General features: G+C 43.5%; 1 protein-coding gene across 1 annotated transcript; it reads right to left on the reverse strand.

Moving 5' to 3' along the window:
* Nucleotides 1-1,212: 1,212 nt before the first annotated feature.
* FAM237A (family with sequence similarity 237 member A) lies at nt 1,213-8,629 on the reverse strand. The gene is made up of 3 exons (XM_008056146.1): nt 8,522-8,629; nt 5,980-6,395; nt 1,213-1,896 (listed from the first exon to the last, which is right to left on the reverse strand). The coding sequence occupies exons 2-3, from the start codon at nt 6,383-6,385 to the stop codon at nt 1,763-1,765; spliced, it is 540 nt and encodes a 179-aa protein (XP_008054337.1). The 5' UTR covers nt 6,386-6,395; nt 8,522-8,629; the 3' UTR covers nt 1,213-1,762.
* Between the last annotated feature and the right edge of the window lie 11,220 nt (nt 8,630-19,849).

Consider the following 19,849-nt stretch of genomic DNA (forward strand, 5'->3'; position numbering starts at 1 on the left):
CAATCCCACCCCCCCTTCCCTAGCAGTTTCCACAAAAACTCTTATTTTTACTGCAACCCAGCTTTCTCCTTCCAAGTTTGATCAGCAAGCTTTTGACCAACAAGCCAGGCCCATGGACCAAATCCTGCTTGCGGCCTGTTTTGGACAGGTGTGAGCTAAGTGTGGTTATTACATTTTTTAAATGATTGAAAAAGTCAAATGAGAATATTTTGTGACACCTGAAAATTACATAGATCCAAATTTCTGTGTTCATAAATGAAGTGTTATTGGAATACAACCAGCCTCATTCATTTACCTATTGTGATAGTTGCTTTTGTTCTGCCAAGGCAGAACTGATTCGTTGTAGCAGAGACCAGGTGGTCTGCAGACCTACAGTATTTACTATCTGACTCTTTACAGAAAAATATTGCCAGCCTCGTCTGTGGAGTACTGAGGCAAGGGTGGAACACAAGCAGGCTCTTCTGAAAGTTCATTCTCCAAGAGTGGCGTCTGCAGTGATTGCAAGAGGTTATAAATTGATGTGTTCGTTTTGAAGAACATGATGAAAACACTACAGAAAGTAGCATGAAAGCAAAATCATGAGCCTGTGTGCAGAAAAGGTCTGGGGGGCAGTTGTGGGTGTGCTCCTTCTCCCACCAGCCCACAGCAGAGGCCAGGCCTTCCCCCCAACTCTAGTCAGGGCTTCTTTCTCCTACTAGGCTAATCCTCAGATGAAACCTATCTTTTGATAGGAACTCTTTAGATATGATTTCTAGCTGAAGGAGGGCCCTAAATCTTCAATAAAAACCTTTACGGAGGCTTCCTTTGGATCTGGAAAAAGCAAGGGACTTGCTACTATGTCTAAAATTTAAACAGCTGTCAATTACTGGTTATAATAGAATGGTTGGAGAGATGAGATTAATTAGAGATAAAAATAGTATCATGTCTGGAACGCAAATAAATTTGCTAATTGGATTTCTTTGTTGTAAACCTCACTCAGGCTTGGTCATTTTTTAGGGAAAAATTACTATACGTTCTCTATAATGCTGTTCATTCTATTTTAGATTCATTTCAATACAAAGTGTATCCACTTACAGAGTTCTAATATTTATCAAATAGCAAATATGCTAATTGGGAAATAATGTGTACCTATGTATATTTACACGATTTTATTAGCATTTAGACATCATTAGTAGAAACATTAAATATTGAAATAAAGAGACTCCAATAATATTTCCTGGGCTCCAGAGTTTTTATTAATATCGTTTCCTTTAGAAGAATGCTTTATTTGCCAGTTTTTGTTATGTTATTTGCTTCATTCAGTGTTCAAAAATAGTTTCTCAAACAAGATTTAGGTATCAGGAACAGGTAATTAGTAACTGTCAGGAACTGGTAATTAATAAATACAGTCCCTATCCAGCCTGTGTATAAGCAACCCAGTGGGTGATGACTTGGAAATCATGTGTGTATCCATGTGAAATGTATGACATCAGGCTCATCGACAATGCCAAGCCTCCCAAAACAGAGATTCTGAGTCTCCCAATCTCCAGGTTATCTTTGGAAGTCACTTAACTCTTAGATGGCAGGATGGCCTGACAAGAATGTCATCATTTGAGAAAACATGCTAGCAGCCAAAGACAAAGCATTAAATAAATACACTGGGAATTTGGCTTAATATCTATCTCTGGACACTTCCAGCACTTAACACAGATAAATAGTCAATAGTTTAAAATTGTTTCTTTTTACTTAAATTCCAAGGCATGAGCTAGCTCTGAGGTTAGATTTACTTTCTCTTCATTTCCAGGCTTACTCTTCCAGTCCCTCTGGGCCCCACCCTGGGCACATGCATGCTTATCAGATTTTCGATCATCTCTTTCTTCTTCAGGAAAGGGGGTCTTAGCAGCTGAAAATAGACACCTGCAGTAGAAAGAGGTAACTTTGTAAGATCATCAAATTATTTTCAGGTTAATTAAATATCAATAAATTGTGTTTGAAAAGAAGTTTGATTTTCTGCCACTTGAATATCAAAATTCTATATGAATTTTTTGCAGGGATATATATATATAAATTTATATTTATGCAAAGTTTTGTGTCTTGTGTAGCTGTTATATAATTTAAGATAAAGAAATTAAAATAAATGTATTTCTTTGTCAATTAATATGTGTTAAAATATTTGATTAAAAAGGTAAAAGTCATCATTATATAATTTTAATATATAATATAAAATAGACATTAGAAATATTAAAAAATGTGAACCACTCGTAATACAACCTCCCAGAGATAACCATAGTTTTGTGCACACACACTTTAAAATGCAATTTATTTAACCATTACCCTATTGTGGGGCATTTGGATGCTTTCCAGAGTTTCTGTTACTGTAAATAATATTGCAATGAATGACCTTGTCCTGCATCATTGGCTGTATTTATGAGTGCTCTTGAGGGTAGATTTTTAGATGGGTAATTGCTGAGTGTGTGGCTTAGGAAATTTCTTGAAGTAGTCACAAAGAAAATCAAGCATACATGAGTCTATTTATGTTTCTGAAGTGTTGCTTTCTCTTGTGCTTAGTGTTTAAAAAATAAGCACTATGAACATTTGCTATCTAGTGAGACACCAACTGCACATACCACCAGATTATAGATCTAAACTTTAATTTTCTCATCCCAGAGGAAGACAAAGACTCACAATTTTTCTAGAACATTCGAACTGCCTGGTTTGGGAGGGCAGGTTTTTCTGTCCCTCTCAGTGGGGTTTGTTGAAGGAAGAGGTTATTTTTGACACAAACAATGATGTACTTCAAAATTTCTTCATTTGCATTGAAGCCTTTACTAACCAAATTGAGTTACCCTTAATTTTCGGTTTTGGAGTTGTCAGGGTACTCTTTCCCCAAATCAATCAATCTCTCTCTCTCTCTCCCTTTCTCCCTCCTCTCTTTCTCTTTCTTCCTCCCCCCTCTCTCTCTCTCCCTGTCTCTCCCTCTCTGTCTCCCCTCCATTTTCTCTCCCTCTCTCTTTCCTCTCCCTTCCTCTCTCTGTTTCTCCTTCCCTCTCTTCTTTCTCTTTCCTCTCTCTTTCTCTCTCATCCCCTGTATTTCTCCCTCTCTCTCTCTCTGCCCCTCTCTCTTTCTCTGTCTCTCCCTTTCTCTCTCTCCTCTTTCTCTGTCTCTACCTCTCTCTCTCTTTCCCTTTTTTTCTCATTTTTCTCTCTCCCTCTTACTCTCTCTATCTCTTCCCCCTCTCTTTCCCTGTGTCTCTCTTTCTTTTCTTCTCTCTCCACTCTTCCTCCCCCTCTCTCTTCCTCCTCCCTCTCTCTCCCTCTCTTCCTCCTCTTCCTTCCTCTCAATTCCTCTCCCTCTCCCCCCTCTCTCCCTCTCTTTCTCCCTCCCTCCCTATTTCCCTATTTCTCTCTCCCCCATCCTTTCCCCACCTTGACATACTCCATCATCATTTAGTGCTTAGCCCTGATACATCCTCTTCCACCTTCCTTTGGATACTTCACATTCAGCTGTTGGCCTGTATCTTTCTATACTAAACACCAATGACCTTTAGTCTTTCCCATATGCCATCTGCAGTCCTCTCATGTCTGGACTCCTCTGTTCCTGTCTGTCATTGTTATAAATAGCCATGGTGTTCAGGTCACCACCAGCTCAGTCAGTTGTCCCTGAGTCAAGCTCTTCCAGGTTCTTCCCATCATTAAATCAGTGCCTTTCAGACATTTCTTTTTTATAGACACACAGAATATTAGAATAGATCAAATGGACTTGTCGGGTCATTGACTTCTTCCCACATGCTTCTTGATGAGGAAGCTGAGGCTAAGTTAATTAACTTGCTCAAGGGGACATGGCTATTTGATATATTTTGTTTTCATATTGCTGACCCAATATTAACAAACATGATATATTTACATATAAAATTATGTAGGAGTTTTATGTTTTTCACAAAGCACATTTCATAGTAGATTTCCCAAATGTGTTTAAACTTTTGATTTGAAGACATCAGAATAACAAGAAGCCTTTTGTATACTATCTAGACACTTACTTTAGTTCTTCTCTTCAACTCTGATGGTGTGATTTCCCTGAGAACTACAGGGACAAACACCTCTTCACCTTTCATTCCCATTCCAACCTGACAACATGTTATCTTTCCCCCAGGGACAAAATAAAAAATTATTGTAGGATCCCTGCAGGTACATCCAGAGCCCAGTTGAACCACTAGAGATTTAATCAAGCCTCTTGAAATGCAATCTCAGTGTTCCTATAACTATTTAACTTTTGGACATGGTGTCTTCTTGACCCAAGACCCTATTTAACTGTGTTTATATAAGCCAAATGGAAAGTCTTGTTTCCTGATCTGCAAACAGTTGTTTGTGCCAAACATTCAAACAATTTCCATAAAGGGATTGCCCACTCCTGCTACTTGGCTACTTGTACTGCAGTCTCTGCTAAGGTTTGCAGAGAGCTCAGTCTAGAGCAACTCTGCAGCAAGATAAAAGATGTGGCTTTCAACACTGATGCTGTCTTGGAGAGAAATTTTATAAAAACATACACATAATTAATATATTTAACATTTTCATGTTTAGTTGAACAAAACTGACATTATTTTCATGTATTCTGTAGCCTTTCTGAGTTATTCTAAGTGAGTGCAAGATAGAAAAAAATATTAGTAATGCCAAATCAGGTAAGACAACTAAGTATGGTTAAAATAGAAGAAAAGGCCCTGCAGACCATCCTCAGCAGTAGAGAAGGAAAGATATGGTCCTTACTGGTGCAGATGTCTGGACAGCCTCTGTTTAAAATATTTTTTAAATATTAGTAACCAATATTTTAAAGCATTCATTTTACATTTCTATTTAAATAGCAAAGCTGCTGAAAGAATATTTTCTCTAGAAAATAAAAGTGGTTTAAGTTACAGTAACACTTACCAAAATGATAAACTTATCTACAAAATAGCAGTGGATTATCTGGTTTTACGGATTGGCAAATCACGAAGATTTTTCATTACTAATATTCAAGTGGCCTAGGTCTCAAAAAGCTCTCCAATAGGTTAGGAAGGGTAGTACTGAGCTGTCACTGTTTATTGTTGTATTAATACAGAGATAATAGGAATATATAAGAATATCACAATAAAATGTGCAAATGCAAAAAGTAGTTATGCTCATGTTTTCCACCAATGTATAAACAATTATAAAGAGTTACTGCCACCCAAGCAACCCTTGGTAAAAGGTTTGGATGCTCATTGGTTGAAACCAAAAAAGGAACCAGAACAATATGATGACCAGGCTAAGGCATCTCTCTGCTTACTCACAGGGGCTGACTCTCCCTCATTCTAATTCTATATGAGATATTTTTTCTACAGTCTCAGAGAAAACTATGTTTTAATATAGTCTTTATTTTAATGAAAAGTCTCTACATTTGTAGGAAGTTACAGCTTAGTAAAAATGAATTACTCAGCTTGCTGGAAGTTAATGACTTATTTGAGATTCATTCAAAAAGCAACAAGAAGGGAATCTGCATGCCAGCTCCTTTTTTACTCTTTCTTCTTCAGCTAAGTGCCTTTCAAAGAGTCTCTCCATTTATATAAAAGCAATGTGGTTTTTTTCATTGAAAAAGGGTCCCCAGATTTACATTCAAGTCTCCCCAATTCCACAGCATGTAACCACCAGGTTATGACTGCCAATGTTCAGACTAGTAGTAAAAAAATAGTGGTGATCTTGGGACCTCCCTTTGTGCTTCTATGTCGTATTTTGGAATCATGCCTTTTCTTACTTGTCTTTCTGACTCTTCTTTGTTGCTGTTTCCATGGAGGATGAGGATGAGGACAGCATGTGACATAATCAGCTAGTATGAGAAGCAGTAGGAAGTTCTGTCTACCTTCCTATCAACCTTTGAGAGGAAAGTGTGTAACACTAGAGTCCCCTAAAGCCATGCCCCACTTCCTCACAATGCAGCACACTCACACTTTTTGACCCTTTCAAAAGATCCTGGAAAACTGGGCTGACCACCTTGTTTCTTCCCCATGTGCCGTGGCTGTGCTGCTGAAACTTTCTCTTCCTCTCCAGTCAGTTGTCTCCTTCCTAAACCATGGTTCCTGGAGAGGACACAGTCCACATAGATGTCCCCGAAGAGCTGATCCCAAAATAGGGCCCCATGCTTCAAGTTCTCAGATGACTTCAGGTAGATCATAAAGTCCCAGAAACCTGAGACTGTGTTGGAAATGCGAGGCTTCCTCATCTCCAAGAGGAGCACCGAGGAGGACTCCCAGCACTGAGGGTCAGCATGGCTCAGAGCAAGCAGTTCTGTCTGGCCAAGGCAGAAGAAGGGAGACACGCAGCACATTCCCACAAGGAGCAGAGAGCAGACGAGACTGAAGACACGGTGGGCCCCTCCTCTGTTCCTGGGATTGGCCATGGCTCTGTAACTGCACAGGATGGAGATGTCTCAAGTCAGCCCATCCCATGCTCCAGTCAGCAAAGAAAATAAATAGCCCTTAAGAAACTGTTCCAGCAGAGGCAACACATCATCATCACCAAGTAGGGAAATCTTAGCCATCTCCTGTGTCATAGCCCCATTCTGTCTAAAATAACTCATTGCCAGGTCTGGTACTGAGGGTAAAACCAGGATATTTAGGCTAAGAAATATTTGCTCCTAAAGAGTGTTTCTTTGTAAGATGAATAAGTGAAACTGTTTTCCCTTGGTACAGAAGAATAGAAAGGTTTTGGTTGTTATTATTGTTGTTTGGGATTTTGAGGAGTTTTTTAAAAAAATTTTTTTTTGAGAGACAGAGTCTCACTATGTTACCCAGGCTGGTCTTGAGCCATCCTGCTACCTCTGCATTCTAAAGTGCTGGGATTATAGGTGTGAGCCACTGGGCCTGGTCAGAATACAGTTTAAAAGAGTGTTGAGTAAATGTTTAAAATCTTGCTGCATGGCCAACCTGGATGGATTTAGAATCTATCATACTCAGTGATCTATCACAGAAACAAAAAACAGAGTACCACATGTTCTCACTCATAAATGGGTCCTGAACATTTACCATAAGGCTATAAGAAAGTGATTGGCAGTAGCAGGATACTGCTGGGGTGGGGGAGGAGGAAACACAACATCAATAAGCGTATCTGATTTCAAACCAGGCAAAATGGGGAACAAAGGGAGGCTCAAACTTTACCTGTGCAATGACTACTTGTATACCTAATCCTGAATTGTACCTCATATTTAAAAATCTTGCTTCGTGGTTTTAATTATTCTAGAATATCTTAAAGAAACACAAGTATCCTAACCCAGGGCTCCTATGCAGTGAAGAATTTGCATATATTTCATTTTTGGATGCTTTCTTACTTCCAGTGACCTCTAATTTTTAAAAAAGATATCAGAATTATAAAAGGTTGTAATAAAAATAAGCACAAAGTAGTGCACTAAAAGTACAGATTAATGTGTGTGGGAACAGAGGGACATGTATCCAACCCCTTGGAGTAGAACCAGTAGTCATTTTACAAACACCTACAGTGTCTTGCAATTCTGACAGGACTTTCATAAAGATGATGTTTTCTCATTTTTTTTTTCTTTTTTGCTGTGCATCTCAGGAATTTGAAAAAAACTACTTGCTTTTCATTCAACTTTTCTGGCTTTCAACACCTGTGGCAATAAAATCAAGGCATTCACATGCCATGTTGAAGTTATTCCTATGTTATCACTCAGAAGAGTGCAAGAAGTAGAACCCTTAAAATTATAATAAACTAAACTGTTTTCCCCAGACAAAAGTGTATCTAACTCAAGACTACATAAAATTTATTTCACACAGCAACCCTGATGTGAAAGAACCCAGGAGGAGCACATACGGTACTTCCAGCTTGTTTCCAACCTTAGGTGTTAATGTCACAAGGCAAGCAGGGTGCAGCCCGGGAACACGCCTGTATGGGGACACCTCATAGGCAGCCGTGGGATGGCACCTCTCTCCTTTACACCCAGCAGAACTGTGAGGACCCGTGGGTAACTATCTCAGAGGCTCTGAGCTTGCATGTCCCCTTCTGAGGAGTATGTTAGATGTGCAAGGACACCCAACATGATTTCCTCTTTCATGTCTTGTATACAGTATCTCTACTTGGGCAAAGTCACATATGTGCTGTCATTTCTGAACTAGAACATTGAAGTCCTCCAAGACTGATTTTTCCTAAGTTGCAAGAGTCGGCTGTCGCTGTCCGCGGTGCTGAAGTTGCCGGGACTCGCGTTCTCTTGCTCTTGGCGACTACAGGCTGCCTCTAGATTTTCTTTAGATGAGGACCCCCAGCCAGGAGAGACGTTCCTTCGAGTTTTTTCGCTCTCTGGTCCCCCCGTGCCCCCCGCTACGAGCCCGCGCTTCGCTCAGCACCCAGTCCCAGCCTCGCCCTCTCCGGGGAAGAGCCGCCAGCGCCCCGTTCCGTCCCCTGCGCCCTGCTTTGTCCCTGGGCTCCGCTCCGTTCCCTGCGCCCCATTCCGCCCCTGGGCCCCGCTCCGTTCCCTGCGTCCCGTAGTTCCCAGCTTCCGGCTCCTCCCTTGCGCCCCACTCACCTTCTAGCTCTGGGCTCCACTCCCGGATGACAAAAGGGCTGCCCTTCGCGCGCTCCTCCGTCTTCCCTCGAGTGCTGGAGAAGACACACTCAGGCTGTCCCAGCGAGTGACTCCCCAGCTCGCGTCCTGGAAGCGACCGCGCCTCTCCAAGTCTACGTCAAAGCCTGGGAACCACTGCCCCCTCTCGCCTCCAAGTCCCCCTCTGCGCCCTCCTCTCTCTATCCCCAGGGACTTGGGCTCCGGAGGTGGCAGGTGGCCACCCACACACTGCCGAACCTGCCCACCCACTCTTCACCAGGACCTGTACCCCGAGCTCCACTTCCTGCTCCTGCCCGGAGGCACAGGGAAACTTGAGGCTGGCACCACGCTGGTTCAGGCCAGGATGGGCTTCCCAGGTTCCCTGCTTACACGGGCTTCATCTTAAAATATAGGGCTAGGAGGGGAACTCCGGGGTAGGAGGAGGGACACGGGCACCTCTCTGGGGTCAACAGGGCTTCCAGGAGGTCAAACACCTGCCAAGACAGCTCAGAGGTGACTTCTAACCTTGCTCTGGACTGAAGGGAGGGAGAAAACACCCCCAGGGCAGTGTGTGGACTCCACTGGAAGTTGCTTTAATTCAGGCCAGCAGACGGGTATCTCCAGGGTGGCCTGGTCATCCAGAGCCCAGGCTGTGACTGGCACTGCCCTGGACAGAAAGGACTTCGCTTTCCAGGAAGGGGAAGCCCAAGGATTTCCTCTGGGTCCCACCCGAGGCTAGATGGTTTGGGTGAGAAGGTGGGAGGGCAGGAGCCACACTATTATTTTGCCTCCTGCTCACTAGCGGTGGGAGGCAAGGGCTTGTCCCTGCTTGGAATCCCTGCACCTCCTGAAAACCACTTGTAGCCTCCATTAACAGAAGGCTTTTGTGCAGCCCAACAGTATCCATGGTTACCTTCCAGAGGGACCACGCTTCCCAAGGAGATTCAGAAAGCCAAAGCTGGAGCATGGCCCCTTTGAAGCCGGTTGGTCCCACAGAAAGAGGGAGCTCTGCAGAGGAGCTTCTGGGCCCAGGCTGTTCCTCCTGCTCAGGGGATACTACGGAGGGGGCTGCAGCTTCTCCATCTGTGAGAAGCCCTGCTTCTACTCACCCCTGTAGATGAGGGAAAAGACCAAGAGTGACATCTTGGACTTGCCTCCTGAACTTCCTGGAGCTCATGGCCTTTTGGAGCAGGTGATGGGAGAAGCAGGGTGTGTTGTCTGTGTGTGAGCTTAAGTAGAGGTTGGCAGAGGAAGGCCCTGAGGAGGAGAAAAGTGTAAGATGGGGAGAGAAGCACTGTGGAGGTGACTGGCCAGCATCCTGAAAAAGGGGTCCTGCAGGTGTCCTGGAATCAAAAGGCAAGGAGTCTCCTCCAGAGGGAGAAGAGACCGGGAAAAGGCAAGAGAGAGCAGCCAGGGCAGTCCTGGGCTTCTGGGGAGTAGAGCCAAGAAAAAGGAGCAGGGAGAAAGATGTAATTCTGACTGGACCATGTAGACAGTTACAGCATTCTTGAAAACACTCATGTTTTCATGAGTGCTCACTTGGTTTCCACATGCCTATGTGCTAATCACTATCTAACATGCTGTGGATGCAGAAAGAACGAAACAAGATTCCTTCATTCATGGGGTTTGCATTCTAGCTGAAGACAAAAGAAAATTTAAATGTTTTAATTTTAAAATTGTATCTATACACATATATAAGTGTATATGTATGCACACATATATAATGATGTATGCTTCTGGTTTCTGTGTTGAGTGGTGAGTTTACAACTCTGTATCAACAACAAGCACACAACTAGATAATTAAATAAACACATGGTGCCAAACACAAGTCAATAAAATCTGTCATCCTGAAGACCAAGGAAAAAGATATGTGTAATGTGGCAGATGTAACAAGAAAGCAAAGGGTCATCAACAAAAAGTAAAGGATTGGAAATGGAGGGGAGTAGAGAGCCATTTTACACAGAGTAGAAGAGAAGGCCTTCCTGAGGAGATCCTGCAGTGAAGATGGGGCAAAGTGAGAGGGTAAGTGGAGGGTTGGAAGAAAGTGCCGTGGCTTTGAACAAGGATGGGTGAGAGAGTTCTTCCAGGTATAATGGCAGAACATGAGATCAGAGGAGTGACCGGAGAGCCATCCTGTTTCTAGGAGAGGACAGACCAGAGGGCAGAGGGCAGTGCACAGTGGGCTGGGAGTCTTCAGTGAGCTCTGCCATCCTCCAGATGAGATGAGAGGGTGGCCTAGAGAATAGTGGGTGTAGGATATGGTGATGGTGATCTGATTCTGAACATATTTTGATGGTAGAAAGGACAAGACTGGGTAGGGGATACAAGAGAAAGAGAAAAATTGAAGGTGACACCAAGTCCAGGGACTAAGTCACTGCAAGTTTGAAATTGCCACTGGCTGGCTGCAGGGGAAAGTGACTTGAGGGACAGGCTTAGGAAAGGGAAGCCAAGAATTCAGTTTTGAATATGATGAGTGCAAGATGAGCAACATCCAAACAGAGATACTGAGATGATGGGGAAGATGCTGGAATCGGAGACAAACACCCAGGACACAGGGCTCAGAAGGCCAGTCTCAGGGTTTTGTCAAAATAGATCATCAGGAAAAGTATGAGAAATGGGTACAGCAGTCCCAGGATAGAGCCTGGAAAATGCCAGCATTTCAGTGACTAAGAAGCAGAGACAAGAGAAACTAGGAGCCTGTGGAGCCTTGGAAGTCAGCAGGGCAGAGCTGGTCCTGGAGTGAGGGAGGAAATCAACTAATTGCAGACTCAGTCAGGGAGTCAGCAAAATGGAGACAGACTTTTCCATTGGATCTGAAAATAGGAGGTTGCTGAGGAGCTTCTGCAGGGCGAGAGCCATGGTGTATTGCAGGAGGGAGTAGTTAAGCAGACTCAGGAGAGGCGGCAGACTACACCTGTCGAGTCATCGCCATGGAGGAGGGCTGACCAGACAGTGAGTAGCTGGGTCCCAGTCACATTTACTGAGGGAGAGGACCCAATGGGGGAGGGCAGCAGATCAGAAGGGAAAGACGACAGACAACCTCAGAGGAAATCATTGTAAAGGGACTAGGAGGATAAGGAGGGGACAGCATCCCACAGAGAGAAGAAGGAACTCCCTGTGGACATGGGTGTGTCTGTGAGTGGTGTGGTGATACGAGAGGGGAGCAGGAGGTGAGAGACAATGACCGATGGTTCCTTCTTCTCAATGAAGGAGACACACAGTCATCCACGGAAAATGAATCGGGGTAGGTGTTAAGTAGGAGGCTTAAAGAAAGTAAAAACCTAGGGAATAATCATTGAAGGAAAGAGGAGGGAGGAGGCAGAGACTAAAGAACAGGACTAAAACCTCAGGGAGAGTCTGAGCCCATAAGCCACTCTGCACACTCGTCTGGTTTTATGAGGCAGGATAGCACAATGGTGGAGACCACTATGCTTGGGGACCTAGACTTACACTGTGTCCCTCACATGGCCCGTATCATTTACTCTTAGATGCACCTTTTTGTATATTTAACATCATGGAAATTAGGATGTCTCTGTCAACCAATGGTGCCTTGTAGTTAGAATTATAGCCTTCTCTTTTCGTTTTTGTTTTGTTTTGTTTTGTTTTTTAATAGTGGGATTTCTGCAACTGATGGTATCTTTGGGCTTTGGGCAAGTTACTCATCCTTTGTGAAGTAGATTTCTTGCCTGTAAAATGGGCACAAATCTCCCTTATGGTTAGTGAAGATAGAATGAATCATACACAGAAAGCACTTACAATGGTGCTTCACAAAGCAAGACTTGACAAATGTTAGCTGTTCTTTTCTTATGCTGTGCTCATCCGAATGAGTATAGGAGAAAATAATGGTCATTGCATGATTGATGAAAGGAACCAAAGGCATAAGAAAAAGTGGAGACTGGTGTAGGGAGACGAAAGGCAAGAGGAAGGAAGAGGCCCGGTGTCCCACTGAAGACAAAGACAGGTCTAGGGGAGTAAGGAGAGCAGTGCTGAAAGGCAGGGAGATGGAGACTTGAGATCCAAATTGTAAAGGTGGAGCTGACTTTCTGATTTCTGTGTTCTTAACCCCAGGCACAACCACTGTCATGAGCAGCTGAAATGGAGTGAAGGCAGAGGCTACCCGTTGCCAAGCTGACTGCTCCCAGAAGTCTGAAGAGAGTGAATTGAAATGGTCATCCCTGTTTTGCAGAAGCCAAGGGTGTATGAAAGCTCCATTCCAGCCAAATCCTAGAACAACTCTTGACAATAGGAGTGAAAATTCACGATTTTTTAATCTCTAGCTAGTATCTACTCGTGTGCTATTTTTTCTTTTTAATACACAGTTGTACATAATATAACATTTTTGTCAACAGCAAAAACGCATACGACAGTGGTCCCATAAGATTATAATACCATATTTTTACTGTCCTTTTTTAATGTTTAGATGTGTTTAGATACACAAATACTTTGTGTTATAGCTGCCTACAGTATTCAATATTCAATGACATGCTGTTCAGGTTGGTAGCCTAGGGACAGTAAGCTATACCACACAGCCCAGGTATGTAGTGAGCTAGATTATCTAAGTTTGTGTAATTCACTCTATGATGTTCACACAATGAGAAAATCACCTAATGACTCATTGCTCACAACGTGTCCCCATTGTTGTGATGCATGACTGTAATTACTTGAGATTGGAAATGTTGGCCTGAAGCGTACTTGTGTATGACTACACTCTACACTGGGAAAGGATGCCCTGACTAGATGTTTCTCACAAATACAACTTACCAACTTGCATTTGAAAAGTAAGTAGTGATCTTACTGAATTTTTAAATTTAGAATCAGATCCTAGCCACTACCTACTCTGTTGTAACATACATTTATATTTCTGTTATCAAGGCAATGTGGAGAGATTGTTGGGAAGGGAAATATGTGTTTTTTAATCCTGAACCTCACCATCAGCTTGATAATTGTAAGAGGACACATCAATTTTTAAATCAGAGAATCATTATCACCAACCATCTGATGGAAACACATCACACTCCACCAAACACGTGAGGATGATAGATTTCCTGCTTCATCCTCGCAGTTTCATTTTCAAAGACTAGACTCTAACAGTGACTGCCATTTGGTCTTCTACATTTTACAAAATGTTATTTTCACACATGTGATCTCAGCTGAGCCCAAGGAAAACTCCATTTGTATCCCCCTTTTCCCCATTTTGGTATTAAGTTAAGGAATTTTCCTGGGGTAACTTAGCTGATTTAGCATTGGAGCATGAGTCTGTTTCCAAAACTAAACTTCACTTCCAGTCATTTACCTGTCCTAAGTAGTGTGCTCATCAACATAAGCATCGTTACTTCCTGCTTGGCTCTTCAGTCCCTGTGTCCCTTCACTCGGGAATCCTCTCCTCACTTCCCTGGACCCGATGGCATGTCCTCCTCAGACTGTAGGAAGAGGTGTGGAATCCAGCCAGGGACTCTGACTGCCGGGGTGTGGACATCCCAGTCACCGCAGCACTACTCTACCTGATGGGAGCTGCAGCCAGAACCCAGCAGCAACCACATCCAGCAAGCATCAAGGAGCCCAGAAAGCTCTGTGAAGCAGTCTCCACTGGCCAGAAAGGTGAGTTCATCCGTGTGTGAGCATGTTCCAGCACTGTTCCAGAAGGAAGTGCCAAGGCTCCTGATGCTACTGTAGGAGCCTCCTCACGCCCACCTGCAGGCCTGGTGACAGCAGACCATGTCTGCACACTCACAAGAGCTATAGGACAAGTCCTAGCCTAGGAATAAAATGTCCCCATATCTCAGAAGCAGCAGGTTCGAGGCCAGCACACTCAGGGTCTGCTTTCATCCATCTTGATCCATGTAGTGCTTTAAAAATATAGTAGGAATGGGTTGTATCATTTAAAAGACACAAAATTTAATATAAAAATCTGGGTTTCTGGCTTCTCTAAAAAATAAAACGGACTGGGAAGTGATGGGCCTACTTTCCCAGGGTGATAGTTGTGGAGGCCAGGTGGAAGCTGCCCTCAAGACAGGGTGTTGGCATCAGCTCAGCCTCCCTCACCCCTCCTGCCTCCCATACTGCTGTGTTCTGCTCATTCTGGTCACTACTGGCTCCAGTGGGCCTGAGGGCTAGTGGCCTGTTGTAGTCATCTCGCCTATGTAGACAAGCAGCTTAGAGCAACTGCATCTGGCCATGTGCTTTCTCTATGGGAGGTACGATGCTCTATATGTCCTCCCTAGTCATTTACCAAGCTACCATTTTCTGTCTTCGCTCTGAGGCCTGGGCCTAAAGCAAGGAGCCTGCTGCAAGCTCATTTACCTCCTGAAGGCTGAAGGCTATTTAAAGTTGCAAGGATATCTGAAGAACCCTTCATAGACTCTTGATCATTCAGAACGACCTTTTGGTTTTGTTTTGTTTTGCATTGTTTATGTAGAGCCAATTGAATTACTGGGCCAATTTGGCTTTCAATGATCATCACAGTCAAAGGTTCTCCTAAGGGTGGACTCCATGGAGCTACAAGTCACCCCAGGGTGCGTGCACACACGCAATCAACTGACAAGGGAGCATCGGCAGATCCCAGCGGGAAGCCTGTTTTCACTTACACAGGATGGAGGATCATGGCATTTCACTTCTCACCAAGTCACATACATGGCCAAGAATTTGTCCTGATCAAGGAGCAAGGCCTACTGATGGGCTCTGACTGGGGGTGCTAACCTTTCCTCCAAGGCTCAGCAGATAGACAAACACTAATTCCAGTTGACAGGAAGTATAACTACACTTCGAAAATGGTGTTGACCCCTGATCAATGGGAGGACTTACTAAATGATGTTTTAAAAGCTTTTATGGTCCCCTCACTCCAGACTAAGATCAGCCAGAAAAGTTTCTGCCAAGAAAACACTAGAAGTTCACGGGTCAGGTCAAGAAGCTTTCCTGCTCATTATGGACAGCCTCAAGCACTTGAGACTGCTCTGTGATGAGCACATCTACAGGAAAATTGATGTGGGTATAAGATTTTAACAGACTATAATTTTCTCGTAAGACACCCAGAAATTTGGTGTAGAGAGTCAGATGTGAGCATGGGAGTCTGTTCTGCTTCCAAGGTCTTCGTGAATGGACTCCCTCCACCCAAATGAGCTCATGCAGGTTAAATGCAACAAGGGATCGTGGTATTGAGTCCAATCGCACAGGCACAGCCCTTGGCTAAAATCCACCTCCTCCATGGAACTCTCCTGTACCCTAAGACCAGAAATGAAGGCTTCCCTTCTCTTCTCTGAAGCCCCTAATGCTCATATCTGGTATGGCCCACACCACATTGTATCTAAACACTGCACCTAGCTCACAAGATTGAGAGTTCATCTGTGTCCGTGGGCACTGGTATACTACTACAAGGGTCTTAGAGATCAAGTGCTTGTGAAGAGTGGGAAGGAAAGAAGGAAGGAGGGAGGAAGTAAATATGGGCTGGGTGGATGGGACACTGGGTTCTACTTACCCCCCGGGCTCCAGGCTCCTCCTGGACCTCAACACATGTTGCTTCCTGTACCTTGAGTGTGTCTCCCGCTTTGTTAGACTGGGAGCTCGTGTCATCCTTCAAGACAGTTCCAAACTCATTTTCTCTGGAAAGCCACCCGGAATACCTCTCCCACCTGCCTATCAGTACTCTTTACTCCCAGCACAAGACTAGCTTAGTTTACTTTTCATGTTGGATTCAGATTTTTGTTTTAAATATATATCTCTTTCTGCTAAATTGTGAGCAACTTGAGGCCAAGAGTTTGCTTTTGTTTCTCCAGTTCCTAGGAGTTGCTGCTCAGCGTAGAGGTTTAATGAATATTCGTTGAATAAATAAGTGTAGGAGTGGAAGCCCCCTTGTGCATTAACCTGTAGGGCTCCCATTTTCCATTTCAGAAGCTACTTAGGAATCCCACCATGAGCAAGTAGACTACTTAATTAGCCACATCAAATTTTAACTCCAGGGTTGGTGTTCTATTATCTGGGGAGTGTCTGGTTTCTGGGTCACCTTTCATCAGTAAACGAGGGAGCATGGAGCAGAACTCATTTCAATGACAACCTCAAGAACAGAAGGACTTCAAAGGAAAACATACACAAAATCAGATCATTCCTTTAAAGTCAAATATAAATTACACTAATAAGATTTCTTATTTTAAGTATAATGTTCATGCTATCTTTGTTTCTATACTTCTTTTATCACATAAAATGACATTGAAACAATGAATTATGGGTCATGGACATAACGGTTAAATATAAGTATTTAGGCCAGGCACAGTAGCTCACACCTGTAATCCCAGCACTTTGGGAGGCCAGGTGGGAGGATTGCTTGAGCCAGGGAGTTCAAGACCAGCCTGGGCAACACAGCAAAACCTTGTCTCTAAGAAAACCAAAAAACCAAAAAATTAGCCAGACATGGTGGCACATGGCTATAGTCCCAACTACTTGGGAGGCTGAGGTGGATTGCCTGAGTCTAGAAGGTTAAGGCTGCCATGAACTCTGATGGTTGTGATCATGCCACCGCACTCCAGCTTAAGTGACAGAGTGAGACCTTGACTCAAAAAAAATAAAAAATAAAAAAGAGTATTCGGCCTTAAGCAGGAAAGCCTCCTCCAGGGGAACTTAAAGTAAGTTAAGTACAAGAGGGTAAGAGTCAGCGAGATTGGAGAAGGAAATAGTTGTGAGCTCAAGTCAGGTGGGCAGGACTCGAAGTCCTTTGACTGGGTTTGAACTTTGTCCTATAGGAAAGAAGTCCAAGACTTTCCACAGAGGAGTGATATGGTCAGAGCAGCATGTGTGTGTCTGTGTGGAAGATTATGTGAGCTAGACATGGCCATGAAGGCCAAGTCAAGGCTGCAGGGAGAAGAGACAACATGCTGAAGACATTCGTGAAGGGATGTGACCTTGGGACTCAGTCCATGAAGACTGGGAGGAAATATCTTCCTTCACATGTTTTTGATAATACAATTTGTATACCAGATTTTCTTCTACTTTATGTGAGCTAGACATGGCCATGAAGGCCAAGTCAAGGCTGCAGGGAGAAGAGACAACATGCTGAAGACATTCGTGAAGGGATGTGACCTTGGGACTCAGTCCATGAAGACTGGGAGGAAATATCTTCCTTCACATGTTTTTGATAATACAATTTGTATACCAGATTTTCTTCTACTTTGTTGCTTGACTATAAATCCAGTACCAGGGCAAAGGTGTGGATGTTATTATGAGTCTAAACTCTAAACTCAAAAGATAAATATTTTTTAAAAGTTTGGTAAGAGTATGATCCTAAGATAGGTTTCTTTTTTTCTGATTTACAAGAAGCAAAGAATTTCCAGTGGACTCAATAAGACTGAATCCTAGCCCAGGGCATACTTATTAACCAGAGATTTTATTTTGCACCATCAACTGCTTAAATTTTCAGTGAGCCTTTGGTTGAGACTGCTGCCAAAACTCAGACACACGGCCATTTAATCAACAAGACAAGAGGACACAGAAAAGGAGCTTGAGAGAAATGACCAAGGCATACAGCCACAACATTCTATGTTAACGAAAGTTTTAATACACACTTAGCTAGAAGATGCATACAGTGACTACTGAATCTCCATTCACAGGCAGCCAACAACATATGAATGAATTTATTAACTTCAAACAAAACTTCAGGTAGTGCACTTAAAAAAAATTACAAAGCATTTAAAAACAGAAATTAACAATGGCAGCAACAAATGACTATAAAACATGATAGGATGACTCTACAGAGAGGGTTCAAGTATTGTTTGTAAATTTTTTCAATCACTAGTCTTTGAGACGTCTGTGCATTTCCCATCTTTGCATAGTAAAAAACAACCAAAATGCATCACTTGGTAAAACTCTGCAGCTCTGTGTGATTCATGTTTGGAACATGTGCTTGCGTGTACTGCCTGGCTTGCGTGTACTGCCTGGCTATCTAGTGGGAGTGACTCTGATCCCATGGGTTCATGCACTGTCCCCAGTGAGTCTCAAAGAGCGCATGTCTCCTCATCCAGGAGTCATTAGTTAACACAGCAGAAGCACAGCCAGTGAGATGGGACCCTGACTGCTACATGAACTCTTGCTCGGTGGTATTAAACAGTGATAGACTTGTGCTTAGAGCTCAAAGGAATGAAAAGGAGTATCTACCGCACAGAAATTAGCAAATGAATGGCATGTGCAAAAGAAAACTCAGCCAAGAGTTTGAAACTACATGGTCTAATACCACCCGAAATAATTATAGTCCACTGTTTACAACTGATGTGGTTGTGTTGTCTTTCATGTTCATACACACATAGCTTAACGCTTGTGTATTTTACATATACACACAAATAATTTAACATTGGAGCATAGGTGTGGATACCTATGAACTCCTGGTGTAACAAAAAGTTACACGGACATGTGCCTTATGTACATAATATTTGGGGACCACTGTGGTCTGATTTAAAACATAACATCGCACATTTACAATGTTGTTTGCGAGATACTTGAAAGACAGCAATAGAGATTTGACTTATTTTGTAACCACCATGGCTGTGTTTCTGTTAAGTCACCACAGTGCCCCGGAAAGTCATGACATGCGGCTGGAGGGACTAGCAGCAGCTCAGGATCTCCTAGCGAGGAGACCCTGCTAGGAGACACCGCCAGGAGACACCAAGCCATGCAGACCAGGAAGGGAGCTAAGTCGTCCGTGCTTCCTCCAAGCTCCTCTGAGCTGAACGAGCCATTGCCACGAAGCAGAGGGCTACCATTCTCTCACGAACCAGGAGCAAGGAAGAGAGGCCTTCGAGTTCCCTGTGGTGACAACACATAGACACACATCTGGTCCCAGAGGACATCGCCATCCCCTCCCTCCCCCCAGTGTAGCACCTAGTGCTCAGAAAGCAATGGCAAGAGTAGGGTGTAGGGTAAGGGTCTACTGAAGCACACAGACATGAAAGCTTCTGCTCTACATGCCACAGTCCACAGTTACAGATGCCACTGTTTTAAGCAGTGCATTCTTAGGACATAGTACTTTCCAAAGTCAAAGAAAAAGCTGTAAGACTAATGTGAGGAATCATGCTGAAAAGGACGTGAGAAGGGGCTCCATGGAAACCTTCAGCAAGGCCGTCTCTGCTGGATGCCACGAGTGACCATGCACAAGTGTGTGCATTCAAATGGTGGGGACACATTTCCTTACTAACTTATCTACTTCACACTTGAGCAGCAGCTACCATGACCATAAATAGAAGAAGAAATTGGTAAGAGTGAAGGAAACTCAGAGGACCTTGGGAGCCCCAGGTCACATCAAATCTGCCTGGAGGAGGAAGATGACTGTGAGTG

This window comes from Carlito syrichta, unplaced genomic scaffold (genome assembly GCF_000164805.1).
Source record: "Carlito syrichta isolate Samal-C Ts95f unplaced genomic scaffold, Tarsius_syrichta-2.0.1 Scaffold302257, whole genome shotgun sequence".
Taxonomy (NCBI): Eukaryota; Metazoa; Chordata; class Mammalia; order Primates; family Tarsiidae; genus Carlito; species Carlito syrichta.